Here is a 17,051-nt window from a genome sequence, read left to right on the forward strand (position 1 = left end):
TGGCCAGTCTCACTTCCTCCAGCCAGACCTCTGAGCCTTAGAAGCTTTTGAAAGTGTGACCCATAGTAAAAAACACATTTGACATTGCAACTCAGTATAGACACACACTTTCCTTACAAAAAAACTGAAGCAAGTTTCTTAATACTTTACCTATCTCAGCTACAGGCAATCCACTCTGTTTTCTATTGTATGTCTCCACCTACTCCCATTTTCAAAAATGCTGTCTGCAGCCCATTAAATAGATCTTGCAACCCACTAATGGGTTGTGGCCTGCGGTTTGAACAACTGCTCCCAACACCCCTCGAGGGGTCTACCTGCCATCTCTAAGTCGCCTTGTTCCTCCTCAGGTTGGCCCCTTTGTTGAGGCCTTCAGCACTTACAGAACCCAGTTGAGGCCTTTGGCATCCCAGGGCTGTGGGGTCTGCCTTTTGCCTCTCTCTTATCTTGTCTCCCACCACCAAGTCCTTTCTGACTGACTTATGGTTCCAGATGTCAAGGCTTGGCACAGGCTCCTCCCACTGCCTTAAAAATAGCCTTTCCCTTATTTATCCTATAAAAACCCTTTCCAACATCACTTCCTCCTTGCACCCTTCCCAAATGCCTCCCCATGCTGTGCTATTCTTGCACCCTTTAATTCCTCTTCTGAAGCCAGCATGCTAGTTTTTGGTCGTTTTCTGTTCACAGGCTGACCCCTCTTGCTCTGAGGGCTCCCGTCTCGCTCCAAAAGCTCAGCCCTAGCACGGCCTCTGCACACAGCATGTGCTCAGCCTGTGTCCGAGGACTGCTCTTCTCATTGGTTCTAGGGGTTCCCTGGATCACAGCACACAGGGAACGCAGAGGCTGATGGGCGAGTGAATGAAGAAATGAAAGACCAGAGGGTGAAAAGCCAAAAGTGGCAGCCAGGAAAGTCACACGAACCCCTCCTGCAACGTTCATGCATGAAACAGATTCCTGGGGGCTTTGGGGGCCTGAAGCCATAAAAGGGCAGGTTTGTAGATCAAACCTCTGCCTTCTGGGACCTCTCATTTCAAACAAGCAAGCCCCAATGTGCAAACTGCCAACATTATAAACATAGACCCTCATCTGTAGGGCTAGGAATGGAGACAAAGGCCTCTGGGATAGAGTCAGTCACAAAAATCTTCCCTAGCCTGCCAAGAGCTTCGGAAGAACTGGGAGGGCAAGCAGGACAGGGCACCACAGTGCCCTTAGAGGTGGTTCGAGTCTGGGCATTGCTGCTGATGGCCAAGTGGCCCCAGGAGGCGGGCTCACCTCTGGGGGCTGCCCCTGGTCTCCCCCTCTATAACATCAGGCCTTCAGTTTGGATGAGTATCTCCCAGGCTTGTGTCATCTGAATACCACATTTACAAGTTTTGCCATTAGCTACATACCACCAGCATCACCTTTCTTTATACGAGTCTTCTTTTTTCTTCAGTGGCTAGCTCGCCTTAATAAAAAATACCCCAAGTCATGGATTTGGTGTGCTAGATATATATTTTTTTGCGAACAGATATTAAACACAGAAGGATTTTTTAAAAGTGTGTCTGTGTATCACTTAAAACCACCTTGCGACTCACTAGAGCTGCTCATCCCACATTTTGAAAAACAAGTTTAGACCGCAGGTTCTCAAGACGTGGTCCCTGGACCAGCAGCATCAGCACCCCAGGAACTTATTAGAAAAGCAAATTCTGAGGCCCCCACTCCAGACCTGCTGAATCAAACCCTAGGGTGGAGCCCAGCAATCTGGGGTTTAAGTCTCCAGAGGGTTCCGATGGACACTCAAGTTTGAAAACCATTGTTTTAGATGATTCTTAGTGTCTCCAGTTCTCCTATGCTATGAAGCCAGGTTCCAGAAGGGACAACCAGACATGGACACCCCAGCTTTGCAGGCAGACCCTAAATCTGTAATCTTGGGAAGCCAGACAGCCTCTCTGAGTCCTCGTCTTCCCATCTATTGAAGGAAGAGCCCTCATTTGCTCATAGTGCTGTCAGGAAGATGAATCGCAGGAAAAGGCCCACACACACCCAGGCATGCGGTAGGGGTTCACTAAATATTAGTTTTCCCTTCCAATTTGGGTGTTAAAGACCATATTACTTATGCCTTAATTTGCCACATTATTTTGCATGGAGGGTCAGGAGCTAATGACTGGGGAGGAGGGAACAGAAATGCCTGAGGAGATCCTCCTGCTTTGCGCCCGTGTTTTTCTTTCCATCATCCCTTGCCCCTACATAGGACAAAATAGGGTTCCCTGGTAGACAAACCATACCTAGGGACAGGCTGGGAGCCCCCGCATGTCCAAGGAGGAAAAGTCTGCAGCAGAGGCTCCTCGGTGCCACTGAGGCCTCTGCCTTGGAAAAGAACCCAGAGCTCGTCAGCAGGCTACCACCAGGAGAGAGAAAACAAGACAGACTGCAGGTGCTCTCAGAAGAAAGGAAAATGGTTGGTTCTGGGAACTCAGTCTGCCCAAGAGCTCGGCCTTGGCAGCTGGATCATATGACCACCGGGTAAGGCGGGGCTGGACCCTGGGGCAGCCCCAGGGCCCTATGGCCTGGAGGAGGCTAGTGACTGTGGGTAATTTTCCACTCTGTTGGCTACCTGCCAGCCTCCTCCCTGGCAGCCTGGCCCAGGCTGCTACCAGGAGGCCAGAGCCAAGAGGGACTGTGGCCCCTTCTCACTCCAGTGCAAGGCCTGTCCTCTGTCTCCGTCTTTAGTCTCTATGTCATCAATACTTGAAGAGTGCTCCCACAGCAGCAGCACTGGTACCCCCTTGGGGCTTGGGAGAAATGCAGACTCTCAGAGACCCTGCTTCTCCCCAAGACACACACATACAATTAAGGAATCAGAGCTGCATTTTAACAAGATCCTATGTCCAAAAAGTTTAAATCTATAAGGGATTTTGATATTGAAATAAGTTCCAGGAATACGTTAGCAAAGGAAATAGTTACCCTCAGGCATCCTTTGGGCAAATTCCAAATTTTATTGAATGCACATAGAGAAAAACCAATGCAGACGTTCCAGTGGGCAGAACTGCACAGGGCGAGATGGGTTTCCAGATGGCGCTGACCTGCTCTGAAGTGCTGGAAACGCCCCTCTGCCTCAGCTCACCCCTCTGGGAAACAGGAAGCCAGACAGGGTTTCTCCCACCAGCCTGAGCAGTCCTGCCCCAGGTCTAAAGCTGCCCGTGCCAGGTAGAGCTGGGGCTTTTCCCAGCCTTGTGAGAGGCCACCTTGAAAGATCTCTTTGTTCTGCCTCTCAAGCTGACCTTTCTAAGCAAAGCTGCCACTTTAACAATATCCAAACAGGGCCTCAAACAAACCCTGGCCCAGAATCAGGCTGCATGTGGAGAAGTCAGGAAGCCACTGATTCCAGCTCCAGTAATGCCCGGCTGGCCAGGAACAGAACGAAAGAGGACCTGTGCATGCAGGGAGGGGGTGGTCAAGGACAACAGCTCCTCTTAGGGAGGCCTCCAGGTGGGATGTGCAGGGAGGCGGCAAGTACTGCGGGTGCCCTTCTCAGCAGCAGGCAGTGGTACAGATTTTTCAAAATGCTTTGCCTCATTCAGTTTTTGCCGCTTCTGATGAGGCTGATGAGGTGGGCTTTGTTATCTCGGGTATCAGCACAATGCTTGGCACACAGAAGGCACTCAAGAAATCACTGTAGAATAAATCACGCCCTCCTCCCATGTTCCGATGGAAAAATTAAAGCCTGGAAGATGCCTGCTTTTCCAGACCATCACTTACTTACCCAAGGGGAGAGGTGGGCTTACCGTGGGCACCAAGGGGTTCAGCTTTTACTTCCTTTTAACTAAAAAGACCCCAGAGAAAGACAGTACCTGTTTTTTTGACGTGCCATGGCTATACTTTCCTTTCCTAGCCATCAGGACTCCTAGAACTCAATCGACTAAGTCTTTACAAAGTGCCTACTGCATACCAAGTGTGTGGTCATCCATCCTGTTCTCAACAGGCCTCCAACAAATACTGGTGGAAAGAACTCAAAGACTAAATGAGTGAAAGGACAATCATGAATTGTGATTGCCACAGTGATCTCTTGATGGTCCTTTCACGGCCCTGCACATAAGGACCTCAGTCTGTTACATTAGCTACACTCTTGATGTATTCAGAGCTTAGTAAAGTGTTTTGCATACAGTAGGTACTCAACAAAAAATTTTGGGGTGGTGGTGGTGTTAATTTGATTTGAAACAGGCAATAAGGAACTGCATGGGATTTATGGCTGAATGCAACTTAAACAGATACTTGGACATACGACCCGAACGAGAAGTCCCCGTTTCAGGGCTGACACTGCTAACTACGTATGAAAGGTTTCCAGTCAAAGACCCAGAGGAGCACAGCCAACTGGCAGATCCCAACAGTTGGAGGGTTGAATGAGGAGATAAGGTCAAGTGAAGTCCAAAGGTCATCAAGCTGTTCGCTCCTGTCATAGACCCACATCATCATTTTTAAAAACGAAAGCTCTCTTGAAAACCATTTGAGATCTCGCTTCCCAGCAATGATCATCAGTTTGGTTCAAATAAACTCTTATAAAAATTCTCAAAACAACAACAAAACAAAACAAACAAAAAACTAAAGCTCTCTTCACCCTTAGCCTCAGAAACAGGCTTCCCTTACAGGGCACTAAAGTTGTCTAGTCAAGGGGATATTTCCTTTTTAGTGAGGTGGGGGATGGGCAGTGAGGGCTAACAATAAGTAAACTGTGCATTAAGGGAGGCTGGAAGAGTGTTCTCTCGTCAGTGGGCCGCAGAGGTATCCCTGTGCCCCACAGCAATGACACAGGCCACTAGGAGGCTACCTGGGGCTTCGCTGTTGAGTGATTTTGGCTCCTGAATCCCCCTTAGAGCCATCTGCTTCCTGCCCTCCCCCAGCACTGTAGACACTGGGTGGCTGAAGAGAACAAGACAATATGACTAGCGATTGAACACACCCCTCACAGTGGTCGCACCAAACAGCAGACTAGGCTTTCTAAGGTACCTCCCCATTCAGCAGAACCCCCCCTCCCCGCACAGCCATCTGTAGCTCGGGCTGCCTGAGCTGCTTTTTGACTCAGCACCTAGCTGGCAAGGTGAAGCGTGTGTGTGTGTGTGTACACAGGCGTGAACACACACATACAGCACAAGGGGAGAGTGCTTTCATAAGGCTGAACAACCTGCCAAGCTCCGGGGAACTCCCTTAGAAAACATACACATTCCCTTTTCTATTGTTTGCTTTTGGTACAGTGAGCACACATTGCTTTGGTAATCAAAAAAAAAAAATTTTTTTTTTAAGAACATGCACAAAACGTATAGCCCGCCTGGTTCAACACACATGGACCCAAGCTCGCTCCCAGCCCTGAGCCAAGCATGGGATCTGCAGGGCTAGGCAGCAGAAAGAAGAGAAAAAAAACCACCCCAAAGAGAAATAGTGCTTTGCCCACTCCAGAGGAAGAAGCTGAGTAGGCTCACGTTCCTGTTCTTGAGGGACACCCAGAGACTTGGTCCTCGTGAGGTCAAGGCCACTGAGGGACAATCAACTTCCCTGGCATTGCATTGCCCCAGCACCCCTGCTGCTTCACTCCTGGAGCTGCTTTCTGCAAAGGACCAAGCTTCTCCCATAGTCAGGATCCTGGGCCCAGCTGCCACTGCAACCCCACCTCCCCCAACATGCCAGGAAGGTGCCCCCTTCTGGCAACTGGTATCCTCAGAACTGCCTGGAGCGAAGTTCCAATTGGAGTCCACGGCTGCCCTCTGGTGGCAGCAAGGGGAATCGAACAGCAGGCATCCCAGACCCCTGCGCTGTGGGAGGGTGCCTCCCAATTCAGGATTGTCCTTCAGGCCAGAACCTTCAGGTCCTGGTCGACAAGGAACCCTGTCATCAGCCACAGAGCAAGGGGCAGGAGTCAACTAGGGGAATTAATTGTTGGATCAATAGGGCAAGGCCCCTGGAAAACATTACTGTCCCTCAGACATACTGAATGAGTAAACGGGGCAGCGGTTTTAGACAGCCAGCTCGACAGGCCTAAGCTTCACTGAAGCTCAAAATAAAAGAAGCACTGTCTGGAGCAAGCATCGCCCACTTGTACAGTGGAGAACACCACACCCTTTAAATTACGTCAAACCCTCAACTGGAGGGACAAGGCTGGACCCTGGGTGTGGGTACTGCTTATAGCCATTGGGCGCCCAGGGGCAGAGCACCCCCTTCTCAGCAGGAGCTTTTCTGGTCCCTCTGGAGGCTGGGTCCACCCCAGACCCACATGGGCGTGAGCTCCGGCTCTCAGATCCCCGCCCAGAAGCAGACCCCACTCTCTCTCCCTGTTCCTTCCGCCCTAAGGAACCTCTTCTAACACCCAAGCAGCACCTGAGTTCCTGACCCCCCTCCACCTGGCCCCTCAGGAGGAACTGTCTCCTCAGAGTGAAGCCTGTCCCAGCAGCACCCCTACATCTCTTCCTCGCTGGTACAGAGCTCGGTCTGAAGTCTGTTTGGCTCCCTCACTGTTGGCACCTGCTGGGGTCTAAGTTCCGTAAGAAAGGGGCTCCATCCTGTTCCCAGCGCCAGTGAGGGTCACTCAGGCTGCCTGGCGCACCGTGGGCTCTCAGGTACGGGCTGTGAAATGACGTGCTGGGCTCTTCCCTGGGCTTTCTTCCCTTTGCCCCATTCCCCCTACTGGGCCGTGACCCCTCTGAACATGGGGAAGAGTTTCTCCCCTTTTCCCCAAGCCCTAAGAGCCCATGCAAGTGGGGGTGAATTTAACCAGCAGGAAACGGTCCTGGGGACCTTTAAAAGACTTTTCAGAGCTGCCCTGGAGGAGAAGGCCTGATGTTAGGTATCTGGGTCCCAATTGCCCCCTGACTATCTAGTGGGTTGTCGGAAAAGCCATGACGTATTTTTCTATGTTTTTCGTTGCAAAAATGCGTCATGACTTTTCCAACAACTCCATACTTCTCACACCTGAGGCTAAGTGGTGGTTCTCAACTGGGGGCGATTTCACCCCTTACCCCCACCCCAGGACATCTGTCTATGTCTGGAGACATTTTAGTTTGTTATACTTGGGAGTCGGGGGAGCTACTGGCATCGAATGGGTGGAGGCCAGGGATGTTATTAAAACCTACCATGTATAGGACAGGCCCCCACAGACACAGCTCAGCACAAGGTCTGCTGGCAACACCAACTGTCAGCCCTGTGATTTGGGGCAAGTGCTTCACCTCTCCTTTCTTCACTAAAATGGGAGTATTATTAATTCCTACTTCACAGCATTCTGTCTGGCATGCAGTAAGTTCTCAACAAATATTAGCTACTATTAAGAGGAAAGGTGTGAAGACATTATTTAAAGCCCAGCTGGGCACACAGGGCTGCAACTCCTGCTTTACCTATCTGTCACATTCCGGGGCCACCTCTGGGCTGGATGTGGCCCCAGAAAACCGACAGAGGGGCTGAATTGCTACCCCGTGTCCTGGGGACTGTGGCTCACACTCAGGCTTTCAAATGTTTGAGCTGTTTGTTCGGAAAGAAATGATGACTCAATTTCCATTCTTTATTTGGGAGGTACTGAGGGTGGCAGCGTGGAAGAGTCAGCATCCTGCGTTTAAGGATTAAAGTTTGTGCTTCAAGAGGAAAAGAGTTTAAAAGGAGGGGAGCAGAGTGATAGGAACAGAAAAGTAACTGAAATTACTTGGGCTTTCCTGGAGGGCGACAGTTGGTTAATGCCTCTGCCTGCTGCTGGCACCCCCCCCCCACACACACACACAGCCTGTGTGTGCAGAATGTAGGCCCACTCTGAAGAGGGGTGCGACCAAATCAAAGAGGAGCCACCCCCTCTGGGAATGGTGACTCAGGACCCCAAGGGGCAATGAGAGCCCTTGAGTCGGCATACCGAGCATCAGCCCAGAGACTGAACCATCAGCAGAGCCCTGTTCTTCTCCCCTCACCCCGCAGGCTGCCCCAGGCTGCCCTTCCACGCCACAAAATTGGAAAGGGCATGGGTTTCCAGGCCACTCAGAGCTGACGCTGGAATCCCAGTGCGTGAGGTCAGGCAAGCTCCTCAAACTCTTTGAGCCTTTGTCCCCTTGTGAGTGAATTGGGTCACACGACCTTGTGCACTGAGCACGTGGTCCAGCCTGGCACACAGCAGGTGCTTGATACCTGCTGGTCCTCTCCTTCCTTCCCTCTTGGCTGTCCTTGATGTTCACCTTAACCTTATCACACCTGCAGAAAATGGGGTGCGGAGGGAAGGAGAGCAGACGGCCCCAAGGGGTGGAGATGGGAGGACCTTAGCAGAGGGTGAGTTCCCAGCAATGCCTCCTGTGCTCAAAGTGTCTTTTCATTTCCTCCCTCTCCTTGGACTCATACCCCTGGATGTTGGACCAACAGAAGCCCCTATTACAGGGGAGAAAGCAGCGCTGCAGGGTAGAAAGGAATTCGCTCAGGGCCATCGAGTGGCCTCCACCTCCTGGGCCCTGCCCTGATGCCTTTAGACGGTGAGGGCGCTCACCAAGCTCTTCACACCAGAAGATGGGACCGCACACCTACCAAGCTCAAGCACACTCGGAGGAACACATGTTAGGCTATGAGCAGCAGGGTCTTATTAACCCCAGGATAGCCTAGTGGTTAAGAGTATCAGACGAGCCCTGCATATAGGCTCAGCCCAGGACAAGTCAATTATGTCCTCTGAGCCTCAGTTTCCCACCTGTAGAATAGGGATGTTGGGAGGGCTAAATATATATACAAACAAAGTGCTTAATAAGTGCTTGGCACAAATTCAGCGCTGAATATGTCACATGTTTAATGAATATTTATCGAATGAATAAAGGGGACAGAACACTAAAATTAGAACTGTCCCCTGTCCACAAAATCTATTCTACGGGGCTATCATACAGAAGAAGAAGAGCACCTTTATTACAAAAGGCCTCAGGAGGGACGACTTCTTAAATCTAGAGCAGGCGTCAATCAGCAAACTCTTTTCTATAAAGGGCCAGAGAGTAAATATTTTGGGCTTTGCCTACAGTTCCCATCTCAACTGCTCAGCTCTGTGGGTGAGACAATATATAAATAGATGGATATGGCTATGTTCCAATAAAACTTTATTTGTAAAAACAGGCTGCGCTGACCCCTGCTGCAGAGATTCAGCTCCCCCAGGTTACAGTGGGTTTCAGAAGGTGCTGACAAGCTTTGGGGTAACAAGCCTGGCCCTCCTTCCAAATCTCTGCAGGTAGGTGCTAAGGGCGGCATCTCTTATCATCCCCATTCATCCCTGAGCTATAACTGCAGACTGAGGGGTTCCCTGGGGGAGGGGACAGAGCCAGGGAAATGGCAGTCTCCAGCTAGAGAGAGGCAGCCAGGCACAGCTGCCGGGACAGTAAAAACAGGAACCAGCCCACTGGGCCACCCTCTCTCTTGAGAGTAAAGCTCAGCAACTAAAAATGGACCCAAAAAAGCGGAAGGTGGAACTGGAGCAGAGGCAGCGTGCTCCCCAGTGTCTTTGCGCTGTCCCCCAAGACCCATCGCCCTGGCCACAGGGTGGTCTGAGGAGCCCAGGGCTCCAGGGCTAGACCCACCCTTAGGGTGGCGAGGGGATGATCCGCCTCTGCTCTCTGTGCCTCTCAGTCCACATGTCCCAAATGGGGACACCACTGCCTCCCTGGCCCAGCACTTAAGAAACTATTAATAGGAAAAAGAAAAGCAGAAGGTGTAAAGTTCAAACATGGTAGCATGTGCAAGAATCACCAGTCCACAAATGTTCAATTAAAAGAACGAATAAAGTAAAATTTAACAAAATAAAGCATGCCAAAACTGAAACACGGGCTTCAAAGGACTGCAGCCAGTCAGAGCAAAGAAAGCTCTGTGATCCTGACCCTCGCTTCCTCACCTGCGAGGAGGAGGTAACACCTGTTTGGCTGCCCCACACTGCCCGTGACGCGAGGTGTGCACTGAGCACATGGCAGTCCCTCCGCTTGCCCAGGCTGTCCTCACAGCCCCAGCCCACAGTGTCTGTGGAGGGTGGTAATGATGTCAAGGGGGGAGCTGATGGGGCACGAGGTCTCTGCTGCAGAGACATGCAGGAAACACCAGCCCCCTTGCAAGTCTCTGCACTGGCGGAAGCATTCGGAAGGCAGGACTGGCCCTGCAGAACTGCCTCAGAGCCACAGCTGCCTGCAGCACGCCCGCCTGGTTATGCAGCTTCTCGCTCCCTCACCACCATCACCAGCATACCCATGGAGCACCACTCTGGGCCTGGTGCCCACACCACCACCCCATTGAGCCCAGCTGAAAGCATCCACTGTGCTTTTCTGTCTTAACCCCAGGGAGCAAAAGACTAAGGAAGGTGGCGTTCTGGCACCATGGTTCCTGGGTCTGAGGTAGGTGAGTTTTCCAGGGCCCTTCAGTCAACCCACAGGAGAACAAACTCTTTTGCTACCTCAACAGCAGGGACAGTGGCATTCCCCCAAATGATTCCAGGCCTTTATTTTTACCACGCTTCCCCTTACATCTCACTGCCCACTGAAAGGTGGAATTTCCCACTTGATTTTGTGCGGAGGCTGAGGCTCAGGGAAGTGAGATGACTACTCAACACCTGAGGTGACAGTGAACAATACAGACTGGCACCTGTGCCCAGCTCCCTGTCCTCCCCTCTTTCCAGATCAGTTTCCAGACTCCCAGACCTGTCCCTTCTAAAGAGAAACAGCTCTCCCCCTCAAAGCATGTGATGGCTTTATTGCTTCAGCAGCCTCCGAAGGTTGGTCCTTCCCACAGAGAGCACCTGGGCACACCTCAGTCTGACAAACGTGAACAAGCCAGCCCCGGCTGATCCTCTCCAGAGAGTGCACACACACACATAGAGAAGAGGAGGGCCAGGCAACAGCACCACCATCTGAGTACCCAGCCCAGAGTAAAACTTCCACATCCCCGCTCGGCCGCTGGCGACCTACCCCTTCTTCAGGTTTGTCACATAAGCGCTCTGGAGGGCGGCTTCCAGGAAGTAGGTGAGCTCATAGTCAACTGGGTGAAAACCTTTCAGATGCCGTGATGTGGTGTTATTTGTGATCTGGGAAAGGGAACACAGAGAGAACTACTGTCGTGAAGTTCTGAGGCAGAGGGGCCGGGGTGAGTGTCAACCCTGGCAGAGGCGGCCCCATGACCACCCCAAGTCCCCAGCCAGCCCCACTGGCACATGGCGCAATTCTCAGACCAAATTCAACTGAGCTCATTTTAATTTAAAATATGTCTACAGCACTCTCACCTCATTCAAATGTCAGATGCCCACAACAGCCCTACAAAGCTGGTTGTGTCTACATTTTTATACACGAGGAAACCGAGGCTCAGAAAGTGCCTCAGGTCACAAAGCTGGCATGTGCCCCGACCTCAAAATCGAATCTGGTCAGCTACAGATCCCAGGTTACCGCTACTACTTATTGGTTCATTCATCCAACAAACAATTGCATTGTTCCTGTCATATAACCATGGAGCACCGGACTAGCCCAAGGGCAGGGATCCCCGGTTCCAGGAAAAGCTGAGGAGCAATTACGTTATTAACTGAGCTGCCCTTTAAGCCTCAGCTTTAAGGGGGTCACCCAGCACCACCAAGACTGACCTGCCTTTACATTGCCACTTCCCTTCTCTGATTCAAGAAAGAAAAATCAATGGGCCATCCACCTTATTTTTCAGAAATCAAAGTAGATTTAAGACATATCCTCAGTTCCTCAGAGGTTGGGGCTGAGTCTTAGGAGGGACACACAGCATTTCCAAGAACGCACAGGGTTCTCTGACCTGCCCTCCTTCAACTTAAAATAACCAGCTAAGGGGCCCATTGTCTGCCCACTGCCACGGGGCATTGATTCAAGCCCTGGGCACCATTATAGCTCATCACCTTTATCCCCTTTCAAAAGTCCAAAGCCTAGGCTTCTGGCTGAATGGGAGACTTTATCTTTTTTTTAATCAAAGTTTCCTCCAAACCTCATGCAACTGAAATGTGAAGAGCTCCTAAAACACTGCTGTCTAGCAGTGATCTACATGAGTTCAGGAGAGTGTCAACTCAACCCCATCGTGTCTCCACGGGGACCTCCACCAGGAAACACACTTGAGTCCCGTCTTTGCTGAGTCCCTCAATCACTGCTCCTTTCCTCCTGAAGTCCAATCAAACAGAGGGACTCTAGGGCAGTGACTCTAAACTCTAAGTAAACTCTAAGCAGGGTGACTCTGCCCTCCAGGGACATTTGGCAGTATCCACAGACGTCTTTGGTTGTCACAATTGGGGGGAGGGGACGAGGCTTCTGGCATCTAATGGGCAGAGGCCAGGGATGAGGCTAAACATTGTACAAAACCCAGAGCAGGCCCACAACAAAGAATTATCTGGCCCTAAATGTCAGCAGTGCTGAGAGTGAGAAATCCTGCTCTAGAAGTGGCCTGGCCCGAGGGGAACTCTTCCAAAAAGACCCTTCACAAAAACAGGGACTGGGTTGACATTTTGACATTTGCCAAAGTAGGTGAGGTTCAGACCTTTCCCGGGCTCTCAGTTTCTCAGCTCCTCCTGTAGGACGCCCATCCTAATCCACTCTGCCGTCTAACATCTACTAACCAGAACGCGGAAGCACCATCCCCCGGCTCTCCCCAACAAGTGATCAGAACCACACTCCCAGGGTCCATATCCTGCCAATGCTACTTACTAACTGTCTGAACTCCGAGAATCTGTTTAATTCCTTTTCCAAACCTGAGAATACCTAGAATTCTATCCTGCATACAGTTAGTTCAAACAGGCTCCCCAAGGGGGAACTGGGAGATGAAGAGGCTTGAAGAACTTCCAGCTTCCAGGCTTGGAGAAGGGGCCCCAGACCTCACCTCCCATAGGGAACCCAGGGAGCTTCTGGGGCACCCCAGAACCAGAAAGCTTGTCTGTAAGGACCAGCCTGACTGAACCCATTCCAAGAGGAGAGTGGTGAGCAAACAGTTTAATCTCTCTAAACCTCACTTACTAAACAGGGATGAATATAATGCCGATTTCAGAGTTGCTGTGAGGAGTAAACAAGTGAATGGATACAAACAGGGCTGTCAATTGGGTCATACGAGCTGAATTCGCCAAGGAGGTTCGTGGCCTCTCAAAGGTGGTGTGGACTCATCTGTTTACTAAAACTATTTCCCGGCCGTAGAGTCTCATTTTAACAGAGTCAGTATACTATGAGTTTTCCAACCAATGAGGCAGAGTGTCTCTGGAGGGGTACAGGGTGCCTTTTTCTAATTTGCACAAGGCTGATCATGCGCTTAGTGGGGGTTCTAAATACAGGGGCTCAATAGAGGGCGGCTGTGAACATAGTCCTATAATTCCCAGCTCACCTTCTCCAGTTCCTGCAGGAACACCTGAGCAATCCAGGAGGCCCTCTCGAAGCAGGTGATCACTTCCTCCTCTCTCTCAGTCAGGCGGTGGCGGGAAGCAATCGAGTTAGGTAGGCGTTCCAGGGAGAGGCCTGCAGGAGGAGAGCACTTCAGACCTGCCCTGCTCAGGCCCCTCGGACTCCAGGCCCTTCCCATGGGCCCAAGGTGAGCTCATCTGAGGACCCCTATGCGCCGGAGCAGCCAGCGCGAGGTGGAGGTCTGAGGAGGGGAAGGACGAGGTTAAGCAATGGTGGTATTAGCAGTAGCTGGGATCAAGCCGTGGGCAGATAGCAGGCACCCATGTCCCATGTGGGGACCACTCTGTGGCCCCGTGTCCAAGTCCTGTCTATCCTTCCAGGCCAGGCTCTCCAGGAACCATTCCTGACCCTTCTTCTAGTTGCTAGAAGAAAACATCCACCCCCCCAGGCACTCACCAGTTCCACACTGTAGAGTGGTTATTTACACCCAGCGCTTCTCTCCCCCCGTAGCTAAAAGCTCCACGTGGGCAACATGGGAGTCTTTTTGGACCGCCACAATCCCGAGTTCACGGTAGATGCTTGAGCTACACAGCATTTTACATGGATCCTTCCCATGGAACCAGTTTCCACCTCACCTAAGTTAACCGCGCTCAGGTCTTATCTGCCTAGAGCAACGGACACCTGCTGTTTCTGCCTTCTGGCGTCCACTTCCCATTCTTTGAGCAACAGCACTTCCCCTTTGAGCATCCCACCCTCCCACAGTCTCAGCCACCTGGTTCAGCAGGTGATGACCCCACTGCCCTCTAGGGCAGCACATAAGCCAGGCTGGCCCATCATCAGAGCCACAGTTTGTGGCTAAAGAGCAGCACACGGCCTGGTGTGGGCGGGAAAAGAACCAATTCTGGAAGTTTCACTCATTCCACTGGGCTCGATAAGCTGGTGAGAGGTCAGCCTGGAAATGTTGGGAAGGCCTTCAAATGAAGCCATGCAACGTTGAGTGCAGTTATTTAACATGACTGAGCTGCGCACTTGACAATGGCTAAGATGGTACATTTTATGTTATGTGTTCTTTACCATGGTTAAAATTTTTATTTTTTAAATTAAAATAAAAGCAGAGCTCTAAAGCCAAAGAAAAAACCCAAAACAAAAAATCTGTAAGAAGCCAAGACGAAAGCATTGTCATACTTACTAAAAGTGAAAGTTGTAAAGGAAAACAACTATATTTGTATTTTTTTAAGATGGGAAAAAGACTGAATAAACTCTTATGAAAAAAATGATGAAGTCTACAGAGAATAAAGATGAGACATGGTGGAAGAGGGCAGACTCTTAAAGACACTGTTTGAGCACCTTGCCTGAAACTCTCTACCCCCTGAAACTTTCCAGTACATGTGCCAATAAACCCTTTCCCCCACATTTTTGGGGTCAAAGTTATTTAAATTGTGTTTCTGTCATACGCAACTCACACAGAACTGACTAGAGGGTGCGGTCCTGGACTGTCGGCCCCAATGGGCAGAATCCAGGTGTCTGTCTTCCCTGCGCCCCACGCAGTACTTGACATGTACTAGGTGTTCAAGATGAACTCACTGAAGGGAACTATAAAAACAGAGTCGTCAGCTCTCTCCTGCCCTACATCCCCAACATCCAACTGAAAACCAAGCCCTTAACATTTCAAACCTCCCCTCCCCTCCCTTCTCTTACTGCCTTATTTCAGGGTTTAGCTCTTGAGTGGATGACCACGTCAGCCTCCTAGCTGGCTTCCCTGCCTCCAGTCTTACTCTAATCCATCCTGCACATGGCTCAAAGGGCGATCCTTCCAAAACTCCACCCCTTACCTCCCTTCAGGGGTGCCTACTGCTACAGGGTAAGGTCCAAACTCCTGACGCACTATATACTAGGTCCTCCAAGAGCCACCCCTGTCACCTCTCCAGCATGTCTCTCATCATATGCTGTAGACTGAACGTTTGTGTTCCCCCCCAAGTTCATATGTTGAAACCTATGGCCCAATGTGATGGTATTAGGAGGTGCCAGGTCCTGGGAGTAAAGCCCTCACGAATGGAATTAATGCCCTTTTATAAAAAAAGACCCCAGAGAGCTCCCTTACCCCTTTTACTGTGTGAGCACACAGAGAGAAGTTGGCAGCCTAAACCTGGAAGAGGGCTCTCGCCAGAACCCGGCCACACTGGGGCATTGATCTCGGACTTCCAGCCTCCGGAACCGCGAGGAGTAAATGTCTGTGGTATATAAGCCACCCGGTCTTTGGCACTTTGTTATAGCAGCCCGAGCTGTCGAAGACACCATAACTGCCTCATCCACACCCAACCTCCTGTACCCAATTGCTGTCCTGCTGCCTAGGAAGCACAACCCGCCCCAGCTCACCCAGAATTACCACCGTTTCTGACTCACTGAGTGCCCTCTCCTCTCCAGAGCCCCTGACATTTCCTGGTATACCCAACTATTTCCTCCTTGGGCCCTGGTGTATACTTGACATATTCCCACCCCACCACTTCATTATTTGTTCACACATTTGCGCAGCCAGACTGTAAGCCCCTTAAAGGCATCAACCTCATCGTGTTTACCTTTCCGTAACCAGGCACATAGTAGGCACTCAGCAAACACTGGCTGTCTGGCTGGTGAAATGACAAGCCTGATCATGTGTGACAAAGTACAAAGTGCTCTGCCAATATAAGATGAGGAATTATTATTGTTTTCTTGGCTTCATCCCAATTCATACGGATGCAGTGACCTTGCCCTCTGCCAGGCTGGGGTGTGAACAGGTCTACAGGTTGCGGTGCCTCAGCCTGGGGGGAGGCAGGCACAGAACGTGAAAGTCCTTGCTCAACACAAAGGTCACTGAGTGTCAACGTACCTCCTGCCAAATGACTCACGACCATTTCAGCTCTTCACTGGAGAGGACTAAAAGGGGAGGAGAAATAGAGGGAGCACTGAAGGAGATGTAAAAAGAAGGCAGGAGAAGACAGGCTCCACCCCTGCTCCCCAGACATGTGGCCTGTCCACCCTGCAGGAAGGTGGGACAAGCATACTGTTTGTACAGTATGCCTAGCCTGAGAGACCACCTGCAGATGGCAGGAGGACTCTGCCAACTCCAGAAGACATAGCATGGATCTATTTTAAAACGGCTGCCCTGTGGGCCCTCACTGAGAGATGTGCTACTGGCTGGGTTCCCTCCTGCCCCACCTCTGGGCCCAGAACTGGGATGGAAGATGCCCGCTGCCTAGCAGGTTCAGGCTGCCAGTCCCAAGTCTCCAGTCCAATGGCCACTGCAAAGCGGTGAATTTAGCAATATCTGTCTGTGGGGCCTCCACTTCCTCTGTGCTTCATTTGTTCCTCCTGTTCCCGGCAGAAGCCTCTCCACCATGCTTCTCTCAGAATTCTAAATCCCATCCTCCTTGAAAGCTCACAGCAAAACCACCTCCTCTCTGAAACCTTTTTAAGCCTCCCAGACTCAAACCAGCAGGATGTTTTAGCTGCATCTCCTTTGCGTACGCCTTTGTCCTACGTGGTCACCATCCTCTCTGCGCATTTCTGATTGATCTTTGCACCCAGTGAGAGCAGAGCCTGGCACTGAGTGAGTGGATGGATGCATAGACAAATGAACGCTGTCATTCCTGCTGAGTGTAGAGCCCGATGGGTTTCTCCCTCTCCATTTAACTAATGGTTCTTGCAGAATTCATAAACAAAATGTATGTTTATGCAATAAACTACTAC

At 50.9% G+C, this 17,051-nt stretch overlaps 1 protein-coding gene across 3 annotated transcripts in view; it reads right to left on the reverse strand.

Moving 5' to 3' along the window:
- Positions 1 to 17,051, reverse strand: part of TTC7A (tetratricopeptide repeat domain 7A) — a 129,791-nt gene that overhangs the window by 88,335 nt on the left and 24,405 nt on the right. For all 3 annotated transcript variants that reach the window (XM_019655863.1, XM_019655864.1, XM_019655865.1), the window contains 2 exons: positions 13,309 to 13,439; positions 10,911 to 11,026 (listed from right to left, as the gene is read on the reverse strand). In XM_019655863.1, coding sequence (XP_019511408.1) covers positions 10,911 to 11,026; positions 13,309 to 13,439 — 247 coding nt within the window. The remainder of the gene's footprint in view (positions 1 to 10,910; positions 11,027 to 13,308; positions 13,440 to 17,051) is intronic.

Source organism: Hipposideros armiger, unplaced genomic scaffold (assembly GCF_001890085.2).
Source record: "Hipposideros armiger isolate ML-2016 unplaced genomic scaffold, ASM189008v1 scaffold_248, whole genome shotgun sequence".
Classification (NCBI taxonomy): Eukaryota; Metazoa; Chordata; class Mammalia; order Chiroptera; family Hipposideridae; genus Hipposideros; species Hipposideros armiger.